Source organism: Agelaius tricolor, unplaced genomic scaffold (genome assembly GCF_023055355.1).
Source record: "Agelaius tricolor isolate 1412-34295 unplaced genomic scaffold, bAgeTri1.0.p SCAF_1, whole genome shotgun sequence".
Taxonomy (NCBI): Eukaryota; Metazoa; Chordata; class Aves; order Passeriformes; family Icteridae; genus Agelaius; species Agelaius tricolor.
Genome location: NW_027269261.1, coordinates 26,401,412 through 26,414,122, shown reverse-complemented (window position 1 = coordinate 26,414,122; position 12,711 = coordinate 26,401,412). Strand labels below are relative to the sequence as shown.

General features: G+C 41.3%; 2 protein-coding genes across 6 annotated transcripts in view; one reads left to right on the top strand and one right to left on the bottom strand.

The window, feature by feature from the left end:
- CAMKMT (calmodulin-lysine N-methyltransferase) overlaps positions 1-3,149 on the bottom strand; it is a 212,990-nt gene extending 209,841 nt beyond the window's left edge. For both annotated transcript variants that reach the window (XM_071427548.1, XM_071427557.1), the window contains exon 1: positions 3,018-3,149. In XM_071427548.1, coding sequence (XP_071283649.1) covers positions 3,018-3,116 — 99 coding nt within the window. In that variant the 5' untranslated portion in view covers positions 3,117-3,149. The remainder of the gene's footprint in view (positions 1-3,017) is intronic.
- A 525-nt stretch (positions 3,150-3,674) lies between these two features.
- Positions 3,675-12,711, top strand: part of PREPL (prolyl endopeptidase like) — a 21,252-nt gene continuing 12,215 nt past the window's right edge. The window contains exons 1-6 of one of the 4 annotated variants that reach the window (XM_071427520.1): positions 3,675-4,057; positions 4,143-4,374; positions 6,964-7,164; positions 7,657-7,723; positions 8,379-8,582; positions 10,620-10,743. In XM_071427520.1, the coding sequence (XP_071283621.1) occupies positions 4,156-4,374; positions 6,964-7,164; positions 7,657-7,723; positions 8,379-8,582; positions 10,620-10,743 (815 nt within the window). In that variant the 5' untranslated portion in view covers positions 3,675-4,057; positions 4,143-4,155. Of the gene's footprint in view, positions 4,375-6,963; positions 7,165-7,656; positions 7,724-8,378; positions 8,583-10,619; positions 10,744-12,711 lie in introns of all 4 variants that reach the window. The other 3 variants (XM_071427511.1, XM_071427500.1, XM_071427489.1) reach the window with 3 other exon arrangements.

Below are 12,711 nucleotides of genomic sequence, written 5' to 3'. Positions count from 1 at the left end.
TATCTCTTAAAAAAAACCTCACCAAAAAAGAATCTCCCACAAACAACATGGAGAAAGGCAGCCACCTGAAATTCTCTGTACTTGTATATCCTTGTGTTAGGCCTAGTTGCACTAAGAGCCAAATTCAGTAACAGCTTATGGTCTACAGACCTCTGCCAGTTCTCTGGCAGTGACTGCAACATGGTATTTTGTACATGCAAGAAAGTTTCTATACAATCAGCTACAACATAACCTGTAACTGCACTCTAAATATCATCCATAGGACTATAGTATTTATTTCTATAAATAATTTATTTAGCAAATTGTTTTCTCCAATTGTAAATAATTTACAAGCTCAAGACTAACAAAAACATGGAGAAGAGATCTGAAGCACAGGCACCCTTCACAGAGAGAAGAGCATGAAGAAATGAAAATTAGTTTTAGAAACGCTTCTCCTCAGGAAATAAAGTGCCACTGACCTGTCCTCACTTTAGCTTTTATTTTTCAATTCTGGAAGTTAAAGCACATTAGCAGGTGACAACATACTCCCAGGCATGTGGTGTGGCTCTTGGGGATGGCCCTGTGCAGGACCAGGAAATGAACTTGATGATCCTTGTGCCTCCTTTCCTGCTCAGCATTATCTGTGATTCTGAGACTTGTGTGACAAGAGCAAGAGGAAGGTAACAGGCAGGATAAACAAAAAGAGCTTACAGATTTCATGAAACTTTCTCTAGGGAGCAAATGTACATAAAGGGAGGAACCTAAAGCGTGCCTATTGCTCTAACTTCCCTGCTGAAAACTACTGACTGGATAATGCCTTCAGCCACAGAGACTGGCAGAGCTCAAAACACAGGCTTAGAGAACTTATCCAGTCATTTACAAATGCACAGTAAATGGGTAACTTCCCTCAGCATTTTTTTAAATGCAAAAAATACTTTTCTTGATTCTGACAGACTAAGTTTAAAAATATTGTCAAACTTCAAACTCAGTACATACATAAAACATTTCATTGATAAAGAGCACACAAGTAATTATGCAAACCCCTGGTTCTTTATGCTAGCTTCATAGGATACCTCATAAAAGGGCTTTTTTTTCTTAATTAAATCAGCGAGCATGCACTCAAGCATCCTTACCATAGTAAATCAATTTGTGTGTGCATTGAATGAAAGCAAATTCAAGATATAAACACACCACAGAACTGATTTCATGTAAGGCATTATTATAAGCAGTATGAAAAGTGCTTTTAAAAGCATTGTAAGAAACACTTTGACAGTGCTCCTTTAAAAATGGATTTAAAGGGAGGTTGATACCTTCTTCCAATCCATAGATAGATCTGAGCACCACTGCAGCAAAGAGCACAGAACTGATTTTTACTTCAGATGTACCAGTAAGATTAAATTGATCCTTGTTCATTGTACCATATAAAAATCAACAGAAAAGCTAAAGAACATGGAAAAACCAAGAGAATCTGCAGAGGTAAAGGTCACAGATACATGTAGTTTGAGAAAAAAAGAGAAGCCTTCTCCCCAAATACCTACATGCACTCTTCCACAACCCCACTCTATTGTTAAGAGACAGGAATATGCCAAAGGCAGTATATGTTGAGAAGAAATAACAGCTAGTACAGCCACAGAGTGCAGGTTACATAGGCTGCTAGAACAGAAACCTACAAAGACAAACCTGATATTCCTACCAGTAACTTGGAAGTTTCCTGCTTTGGAATATAATAAAACAGAAGTTGGTCCTGTTGAACTGGACTGGCAAATTTTGAAACCAAAAGCACACACAAAGTGCAATATTGATGTCCCCAGGCCTCCCACCGTGGCCCAGCTGCAGGTAGGTGCCCCTTCCAATCCGGCTGCCATCACTGACCCAGTGCCACCCCTCTGCCCTTTCAGGGACAGCTGTCCACAGGCAGCTCCAGATGTCCTCTGCACAGAAACAAACACTCAAGTGAGAGCTGTAAATTTCACATCCCATAACAAACAGCCAATGAAACAGACTAGAACTTTTAAGCCTTTATGCCTACACTCGTCTGAAGAGGAATCCTCTCCAACCTTGCACTGCTCTGTAAGGGTCTAAAACAGTGTGGAGGGCTGCAGCTGAGGAGCTGCTGTTTACCACAGCACAGGTGTCACCACTTGCTCCTTCTTCCTCCTCACCTTCCTCCAGGCACAGCCCCTCAGCAAAATGCAGTTTTCACTGCCAGGTGAGCGGGGTCTCACCCCAGCTCCCCACCTAAGGCAGACTGGGGGAGTAGGGAGCAAAGAGTAGGAATGAGGTGGCAGCCACGACAACCAGCCCCAGCGGCATTGATGGAAGGTGTAAAACCATGGCCTGAAAATCCCAAGGTGCCCTCGGGTAGTGGGGGTGCCAGTGGGATGCTGATCCTCCTCCCTTAACACAGGCCATGGACAGTTTTGGGGATCTACTGGAGGCACACTTTGGAATCATAAAATCACAGAACAAGCTGAGTTGGAAGGGACCCATCAGGACCATCGAGTCCAGCTCCTGGCCCTGCACAGGACACTGCAAGAGTCACACTGTGTGCCCCAGAGCGTTGTCCAAACTCTATCAGGCTTCAACTCTTGTCAGGCTTACCTGACACCGCTTCGCTGGGAAGCCTGTTCCAGTGCCCAGCCATCCTCTGGGTGAAAAACCTTTTTCTAACATCCCACCTAAACTTCCCCTGCACAACTTCAGGCCATTCCCTTAAGTTCTGCCACCGGGTCCGAGAGTAAAGTGATCAGTGCCTGCCCCTCCGCTTCCCCTATCTTTAGAGAGGGTCGGGTGCATATATATATATATATATATATATATATATATATACGTACATATTTCTATTATCATATTTCCCAGGGAGAGTGCTGCAAGCCCCTTTACATGACCCCCCCACATGTGCCCGGGACCCGCCGCACCGCCGCTGGGGCACGGCCCGGCCCGAGGGAGCACGGAGAGCCCCGGCGCTCGCTGCCCTCACGCTGCGCCGCCGCCCGCCCGCCGCGCCATGCCGCCCCCCGCCCGCGGGCTCCCCCTACCTGTCCGAGCAGCCGCCAGCGGGCTCGGGCCGCCGCCGCGCCGCTCGCCCCGCACCTGCCCGCGGCGGGGCGGCGCGGGGAGCCGGCAGCCTCGGCCATGCGGCGGCGGGAGCGCTGGGAGCTGGCGCGGCGGGAGAGAGGGAGGGAGGCAGCGCTGTCTTGGGCGGCGGGGCCGCGCCGCTGAGCATCCAGCGGCTGCGGGACCGGCCGGGCTAGGGATGGAGCGGGAGGAGGGGCGCGGCCATCTTTGCTAAGGGCAGCGCCGAGCGACTCTCGGCGGCCGAGAGGAAGCGCGATGCTCTTCAGGCCCGGCACGGCGTGGGTGCGCCTCAAGACAAGTCGCCGGTGGCCACCGTGCCCGGGGACGGGACTGGGTGTGGCACGGCGGCCACCTGGGAAAGCCGCCCCAGGGAGCGTGCCCGCCCCGCCGTGGCTCCGCGTCCCGGCGCTGACATCAGCGGCGCTCGGCCGCCGCGGCTGCTGAAGCGCCCTGCCGCCATCTTAGTGACGGGCAGCGCCCCAGGGAGCGCTGCCGCCCGCCCGGCCGGTGTCTGATCCCGGGCAGCCCCGGCCCAGCGGGAGCGGCGGGAGGGACGGCAGCGCCACGGCGAGTCCTTGCGCGGGCCGCGAGCGGACGGGCAGCGCCGGCGGGGAGCGGGCCCGTGCCGGGTCCGGCCGGACGCGTGGGGCCCGTCCCCTGCAGTGCTCCTGCGAACGGGGCTCAGCTGCTGCTGCCCAGGGAGCCTCGGGAGAGAGCGTGGGTTTGGTGTTACATGATGGGGAACTGAGGGGGGACGACTTCTCCAAACTTTCCCAGTGTTTTGTCCTTCAGCGTTTGGACGTGCGCGGTTGCAGCTCCCCTTCTCCTCATAGTTTCATTGGAGTTAAACTTTGGGCCGCCCGGAATGTTCAGGTTAAAATGTGGGTGCCAGTTGTAAACAAACAGACTAAGTCTTAATTATTTTCTTCTCATTTGATTTACCTAGTGAATCAATCACATTTCTTTGGAAGAGGAAGTTTACGCTGTGTCTATTTCCTCTGTATGTATGTATATTTACATCTGCTGTTTACTTTATGTATATTTCACACGCACAGTGTAAATGATCGGCAGTTCGGGATTTTCAGAATTTTTCACGAAATGAAGGCTAGAATGTGCTGCACTGCACTGCGGAATCTTCTCCAAGGGCTGAGCTTCAGTGCCAAGTACTACTCCAAGCATAACCCTCCTCAAACAGTGTGTCCTTTCAGTAAAATTGGACCAAAAAAGTGCCACGTCCTGGGCTGTTCAAAAAGCACATGCACCCACAGGACTGCACCACCTGGAAGCATCCTGCCATGCAGATTCTTTTCCTGCAAGGTATGCTGTTAAATAGAGACCTAATACCATCAACTACCTTGGCACATCTCTAAGGGATCAAAGTCATACTTTTCACATGTTGAAGAAATATATATTTCCCAGAGGATTTTAAGCAGAGGAATCAAGTTCGGGATATCAGTTATGTTTAAGGACATGTACCATTGTTCAGCTTTCCTATGCTGTTTTGACATAAAGACTCAGGTAAAGTGTCAGGAGAAAACTTCAGGGAGAGATCAGCTAGTGTAGAGGCAAAGTGTCCAAACTGATTATACCAGACCGTGAGCTGTCTCAAAAAACACTTTACTTTTCTGTGTTGACCAGTAAGGCCACGGTTTCCATCATATTAAAATACAACATGATGCTCACATGTTCTAAACTATATTTTAAAAGGTACTTGCATCGATTTCTGTAAATAAATATTGTGTAATTAGATGGCAGTAACTCTCATGCACAGAGTCAGAAAATAGTCTGAAATAATTTTAGGTCTTCTGTCTCAGTGTCTCTAATACAGATTTTGCTAGAGGTATTATAAAAGTTTACTGCAGTATGACAGCCTAGAAACTTATTTAAATGCATAAGTATTGTTTAAAAAGATGCTTGTTTTGGTTTATTTGATCCTTAAACATGTTTTCAGATGGGTGCATGGTTGTCCTAAAATTGTTTCAAATTGACAGTGTTTCTTTAGAGGTGACACAAAGGTGGTCTTGTTGTAACTCTTTTATTTGTCACCCTGAAGTAAAGAGTTCCTAAATCTGTGTTGCAAATGTAAACGAATGTTTCGGAGAACACAGGAGGTCTGGAGGGATGAGAATGTGTGTTCAGTTTACTCAGTGGACCTTCACTTACACAATTGTTACAAATGCTGCTCTGTGTCACTGGTCCCAGGATGCAAACATGGTTTTCACCTGAAAGGAGGCTGTGCCTGTTTGCTTTGGAGCAAGTGTTTGCACACTAATTGTCACTGAGATCCTCTGCTATCCTGAAAATCTTTCAAGATTGCTGGATTTTCCCCAGGCAGGGAGGTGTACTGTACCTCTTAATACATCCCTACACTGTGACCACCAGCTGTGTATAACATTTCCAAATGAATACAATGAGTATTGCTGAAAACAAAAGGAGGGCAATCATCAAAAGATTCATAAAGTGTGGAACTTGTCAAAATAAGTTGTGGATGCTAAAATTTTACATAGGTGTAAGGGAAGACATATATGAGATATAGATATGTCATATATGAGAGAGACTTTTTGAATATCCAGAAACCATATTCAGGTTAGGAAATTCCTGAGCTAAAATTGCTTAAGGCTGGGGAAAATCATGTGTCTTGTCCCATTATTATGCTTTCCTAAGTATCCATTTATGGCCACTGTGAGGTTTTATTTGGTTGCATTGTTTTTGGGGCATGGTGTTGTCTTACAACAGTTTTGCAGTGACTGGGGGTGAGGTGGTTCACCTTTGGTATCCAGCATTTTGTTTCTCCTGACCAATCACTCACTTGCTCTAGAGCTTCTCTAAGAGCCTTCACAATTTCTTTGCCTTGTGCCAGGTGACAGGGAGGACTGGTCTGAACCAGTGACAGACACTCTCAGCTCTCAGCAATGATGTGCTTTATGTTCATAGGGAGTTTGGTTACTGGAGCAGATGGTTTCCTTTAGAGTCTACTTGGAACATTCACATTTGGTTCTTACGTGTTTCTGAAGACAAACTAGGAACAAACCAACATTCCTTAATGGAAAATGGGGACAGGATATGAAGCACAGGCTGCTTTTTAAGCTTAGACACATTCAAATCATACCTTGAATGTTATAAAATGCTACTTTGTATGATCTGTGCAGTATTAGGTAGTGTAATTAATATAAGTTGTGAAGCTTACTACTTGATCAAGTGAGATTTCACAGCATGCAAGAGGAGGTAGCATTGTTCTAGCAGTTTTAACATGCTTTTAACATTTTTACAATAGAGGACAGCTTTGTTGGCAGTGAGGTAGCAGTAATCTCACATTTCATGGAAAACCAGATCCTTAAACTTATTCCTGTTAAAATTGTTGTGGAACCCATATCAGTTCACTTCATTCTGCACCTTATGAATATTTATATTAACACTTCTGAGGAGGTGGAACAAAACCTGAATGAGCTGCTGGGACCCTGAGGTACAGGGAGAGAGGTGTGGATGCTGTTGTCTAGGAAAGGAAACGAGAAGTTACACTCTAAAGACAGGACATTATGAAAGAAAGCTGTGAGAAGGAAAAATAATAGAATTCCATAAAAACTAAAACCTAGTTCTAGAACAGGAACAAACGTATTTACTTATAATCAATTAAGAGCATATATTAATAGTATCCTAAATTTTGAAGAGAAAACCTCAATGTGTTAAGTAAAGCACATTTGACAGTGCCTCCCCAAAAGATCAGGAAGAGTTAAAATAAAACACATACCAACTACTGTTTGTTTTTTGGTTTTTTTTTTACTGTCATATACTTTTGTAATAACACAAAGGTGGTTTTGGGCCTGTGGCTCAGGGGATATACCTCAGTATAGTCAGATTGGTGTGCAGAGTGCTGGCTTGTAGCCATTGTTGTCTTTCCTTACTTAGCAGGAAGGAACAAAAGTCCTTTCCAAAAGGAAGCAAAATACGTCCAAAGTAACTTCAGACCTTTTGCCCAAGAGCCTTCTGAAATCAGAGCAAAAAAAATGGAATAACATTTCACCAACATACGAAGCTATGACAAAGAGGATCAAAGAAAAACTGGAAGAATTGCACAACATGTATACACTCAATTCAAGAAGCCCAAGGGTAAGTGGCAAACAATACAAACATTTCCCATCACTGACTACAATAAAAGACAGTGAAGCTGTTCCTGCTATAAAATGCTGGTTTACTCATTTTTTTACAGTAGAAATTTTGAATATTTTAATAACTGTCCATAGTAACAGTTTGTGTTTAGAACAGCTTATACTTGTTATGACAGTGAATTTACCTTAATTTCTCCATAGGCAAAAGCAAGTAAAGATAAAATAATCATCTGACTTTTGGATAAAGAATACACAACATTGTAAGTTACAAGAGCAGTTGCAGGTGATCTGAGCCTTCTGTGAAATTTAGACCAGGTAGAGGTAGTTTAAGTATCCTAACTGAAAAAACCTTTCTGATGTGTGCAATTCCTTCTTCAGTATGGAATATATGTTCTGTCATTTGTTACACTTCTGCTGTACAGAAAAATTACTATATAGGGATTCAAAGGAAATAGTATGCTGGACTTGAAATATTTTTCTTTATATTGAACAGATAAGGTTTGGAGAGAATGTGTACTTTGAAGAGAATGGCTGCATATTTATTGCAAAAGCAGATGATGGTAAGGGATTTTTCTTCCTAATATGGTAGCATTCTTTAAAAAGGTATACATGTATCACTTAGTGTTCTTTTCTTGCATTAATGTTTAACTTGTCTGTTTCTTAACTAAAAATACTTTTATACAATTCTGTACTAGAGTAATAATTTTAGAATCCTGAATCTGAAAAGGTGATGTAAAGAGACTTAGAGAACAGTATATATTGATACTAAGGAAAGTTCCTGGAGAGGAAAGAGATAAGACATTTCTCTGCAGAGCCCTAACTTAACATTTTGAAGAAAGGAAAAGAACATCCATGCTTTTTTATTTCTGAGGGGGGGGGTGAAAGAATTTTTAATTTTATTTATTAGAAACAACCATGCTTTAGCTATCTGAGCTTTAAAATTCAATATGTTTATTAGAAGCCAAGATCTACACTTTTGAAATATTTTTAGTAATAACTCCAGGACTTTTTTCTTTGGAACTGTAATTTTTTGTTTATTTTTACAAATGCATTTGCAAATATCTTGCAAGACGGGTATTTGTTGCTGATAAATTCCAGTAGAATGTTTGTGAATATTGGAGACAGATTTGTTAAATACAGACATTAAAAATCACCATTCATTTTGACAGTGGTATAATTATAGGATTTTTTGTATCTCTTTTTCTTATGTAATAGGTAAAGGAAATGCTAAGATTTTATTCAGTGTTGAAGATCTTGGCTTTTCTGATGCCTTTATTCAACGGATCAGAATTTCACCAGATCAGAGATACATGGCCATCAGCTTAAAAAGTGAAAATTCTGAAGAGGCAACCTGCACTATTATGAAACTTGGTGATCTTCCTGTAGTGGAAAAAGTAATTCCAAGTGTATTTAGCTTTGGTAAGTCATTTATAAATATCCTGTGGATCACACAAGCTTTCAACACAACATTTTTCTTAGTTTAAAGATAATAATTTTTTTTTTAATAAATGAAGGCAACATTTAATCCTTATAAATGTTGAATTTTTTTCTTATGGTTTCTTTAATGCTGCATGATTACAGGCACATACAGGTTGTCTGATATGGATGAGAGGGACTGCTTCCTGAATACAATTTGTCCTTCATTGCAAAAGCATTTATACACATTACAACAGTCATAATTTTTTCCATTGAATCCAACATGCTATATTCAAAATACAGTCATGTGACAGTTTGTCATATAAAGATGGTTTTGAGGGATGTTCTAGTTGGTAAACCCTTGCAGCTACAGCTGAAGTCACTGGTAGCTGTAGACAGTTAGCTTTGTTTGAAAAGTGTGGAAGTACTTCCTACCAGTGAGTATTGGCTGGAATTTCAACTGGAATCCACAATGTGGGTCACACCTCAGAGCCCAGTGAAGTCAGCCAGGCCTTGAATCAATTCTTTCAGAATAGATTACAGAGCTTTACATTGCTGTTAAAAGAAGCAGAGGTAAATGGAAGTGAATGGGAAAACATTCTTTTTTTTATAGTCTGTTAAAGAATATAGCAAAAAGAGTATAATAGTATGTACACAGTGTTCCACATCCTGTATTTTGGATTATATTGCTAGATGTCATCAGGTATATCTAGTGCAGTAAGCAATTTGCCTGGGCAGAGCAACAAACTAAAACTCTATGTAAAACTTCCTTGTTAAAAAAATGAGGAGTAGCAAGAATTTAGTGATGTGTTTCCACACTGAAGATTATAATACCTGTTGAAAAATAAACATGCAAAATCAACATACTTGATTTGAACATCTATCTAGGTTGATCCAGAAGAATCAGGGCAGTTAAAAGACCAACATCCTGTTGCCTAGATAGGTGTGACAGATAATGAAAGTACAAAAGATGACTAACAGAATGGTAAACTCCGTAAAAAGTAAAGGTAAGGCAAGGTGTGTGTAAAGCTAAGTCAGGTGTTAGTGAGGTACAGCAGTAGTGCAATGAAGCACAGAGATGCCTCAGTCATGAGCAAAAGAATTAGGTCTTAAAACCCCTTGCAAAGTTTATGGGCTTGTATTGAGTGATATAAAATAGCAAGGAGACAGACAAAAGCTCCTGAAAATTTACACCTTGATTTTTCTGTAGGCTAGGCTATAGAAAAGTCTAGATTTGCCCTCCAAAGGCCTGTCTTCATAGTGGATCCTCAGCTACCTGTGCACTTTGGAGCCACATTGCTGTTCAGAAAGCAAAGTGTTTGTGTTATTTGGTGTTATGAATTCCTCGGGGTTTGTACTGAAAATCAGTATTTATGCATAAGACACATACAGCAGCTTTTAAAAGCACATGTGTTAAACATCATTCTCTTGGCTGTAGGAGCAGCAGAGATGGCAGGAATGTGGCTGGATCAGTCAGAATAACTTCAGAATAACAAGGTTCCTGTATTTATGCCTTTCTATGTTGGTGAACACATACACAAGCATAGAAAACTGGAGAATTTTTATCTCAGCAGTACCCATGGGGCACATGCATCATCTCTTTTCTCTAAATGGCTTGTGTGCAGTCACATGCAGCAGTGCAGAGCTTATGATGTCTTTATTATCTTGCTGACTTCATGTAAACCTTTTTCTCTGCTGTTTTAAACGGCCACGTCTCCTATTTTCCTATTACCTCCAGAACCCACACAGGGTCAACAGCTTCCTATTACTGGGCCCTGCAACATTGACCTCTGCTTTTTTTTTGCTTTTTTTTCAATGCATTATGAGATTCTTGTTCTGTGGTATTCAGAGAAAAAATTCATGGAAAAACCTTTTGGCTCTTACCTCAGTGCCCACAGGATGCAGAAGTGCTGTCCTCAGTTCCATACCATCTGCAACCCACCTTTTTCAGCACTGGGTCCAGTGCCCATGGAAGTCCCATCTTCTGTCAGTAATATTATCTTCTCTCTGAATTTGATATGCATTTGTCTTTTTTTCCAGAATGGGCTGCAAATGATGTTTTGTATTACACAGCTCAGAAGAACCTTAAATGCCAGAATGTATTCATGACCACTTTCACTTACCAGAAACGTACTAAGTTAGTTTATACAGAACAAGATGCAAGGTAATGCATACGTAAAATACAACAAGTCCTTTACATATTTTAGAGTATTTTATATGTAAAATATAGCTGGTTTGGAAAACAAAGTGTTCCATATTATATTTCAAATAGTAAAATTCATTTTTGTGTTCTGTGGTCAGTAGTGCCTTATGCAGCCTGAGAATGTGCTCTGTTCTCCTTTTGATATGTGATCAACAGAGATTAAACTTTCCTCTCTTACCTCATGAGTTCAGCTGAGTTTATAAATGTCAAGGTCACTCTCAGGTCAGGGTGTCCTTTAATGAATGTGTGACAGTTTCATACAGGGTAAATCAGACCGTGGACTTCATTTTGTTTTCTCTGCTATTGATGTCTGATCTTTTAAAAAAAATACATAAGTTCAGGCTAATCCTTGCTCTGGGTAATGGATGAGCAAAATCATTACAACATTCCAAGAGACAGAACTATTGTTGACTGAATACCCTCTCAATAACCTTTCTTTAAGCAGTGGTTTAGGAAGACAAGAAGGCTCTTTGCTAAATTGAGCACAGAACTAGCTTTTCAGCGTTGTAGCACATGGTATATTTATACAGCATTGCATAAATATTTGTTATTATTCTTAATTCAAGTTACATATTCAGTAAAGAAATGCCTATTATACTTTCATCAGAAAAAAAAAGAAAACAAAAAAATCTGCAATGGAGATGGAATAAATAAGATCTTTTTTTCCAGCTGCATTTGATGCATCGTTTTGGAAAATCAAGTTGCACTGACCTGGCACTTCCCCACAGGGAAACTGTTGGCATAATTCTGAAGGTCACAGTCATTACAGTAGATCTACTAGAAACTTACTCTAAAGGTTCATGTGCTATTGCAGCTCATAGCTGAACTCCTTCATCGGAGATGGCGAGACATTCTTTTGTATTGCCATTGAGCACTTCTGTTCTGCATCTCACCAGCTCTTCTAGTTGCAATCAAATCTTTTTTTAGAAGCTGAAAATTTATTGACTTTTTTTTTTAAAGCTACAAAGAAAAAAAAAATGTAATATCAAGGTCATAATCCTTGGGGAGAAGTGTAACATGCATTTCAGCTCAACCCTCTTAGAGGCAGGATCAGCAGAGCTGAACTCTTGGAATCTCTGCTGAATGCAGTGCCACATTCTTGCCAAATTCATGGATATTAGACAGGCAGGAGGCTGATTTTTCTTGCAGACTTTAGCTCTCCCAGTGTGTGCCTGTCCTAAAGATGTCAAGAGGGTGCAATTAGAAAAAAATAATAGTACCAAAAAATTTGAGATCCTCCACCTGCAAATAATTAAAGGCACTGAAAATACTATCTAAAGCATCCTTTTCTTCAGCAGTCAAATACTCTGAATCCTAGAGAGATCATCATTGCAGTCATGTATCTGATCTGTGTGATGCAGATTATGGTACTCAACCCAACATTTTCTTGATGGAATCTGGATCTTCATGTTGGACAGTTTTGCTATTAGAGACATCCAGTCTTAAGGGTTCAAAATGGCAAAGAGACTGTTCTGATCCAAGATGTGACATTCCACTTAATTTGGATGACTCATAGAAATTTTAAACTGAATTTCAGCCTGAACTTCTCTACTATTAGCATCCAGGCACTAGTTATCAGTCTGCTTTCTGTTTCTAGATTTCAGACAGATGTAAATCCAGTATGCAGTTCCTAGTTTCTTAGTTCCAAATTTTCCAGTTTCCAGTTTCATCACTTCAACACTGTCCTTCTTGCCTCATATAAGCCTCTGTGCTTTTTTTCTTTTTAAGTAGTACTTTTTGTCTTATTTGCTTCATTTGACAGTCAGGTCAGTAGCACATAGACATTTTATCAATTTATTTTTTTAATAGCTCTTACTTTTGTTATTGCTATTCTCACATGATGTCATTCCTTATTTTAACTATCCATTACTACTTTTTTATTTTAAATAGGGTTACAAGCTCAATAAAAAGTTCTACATTTTGCCCGAA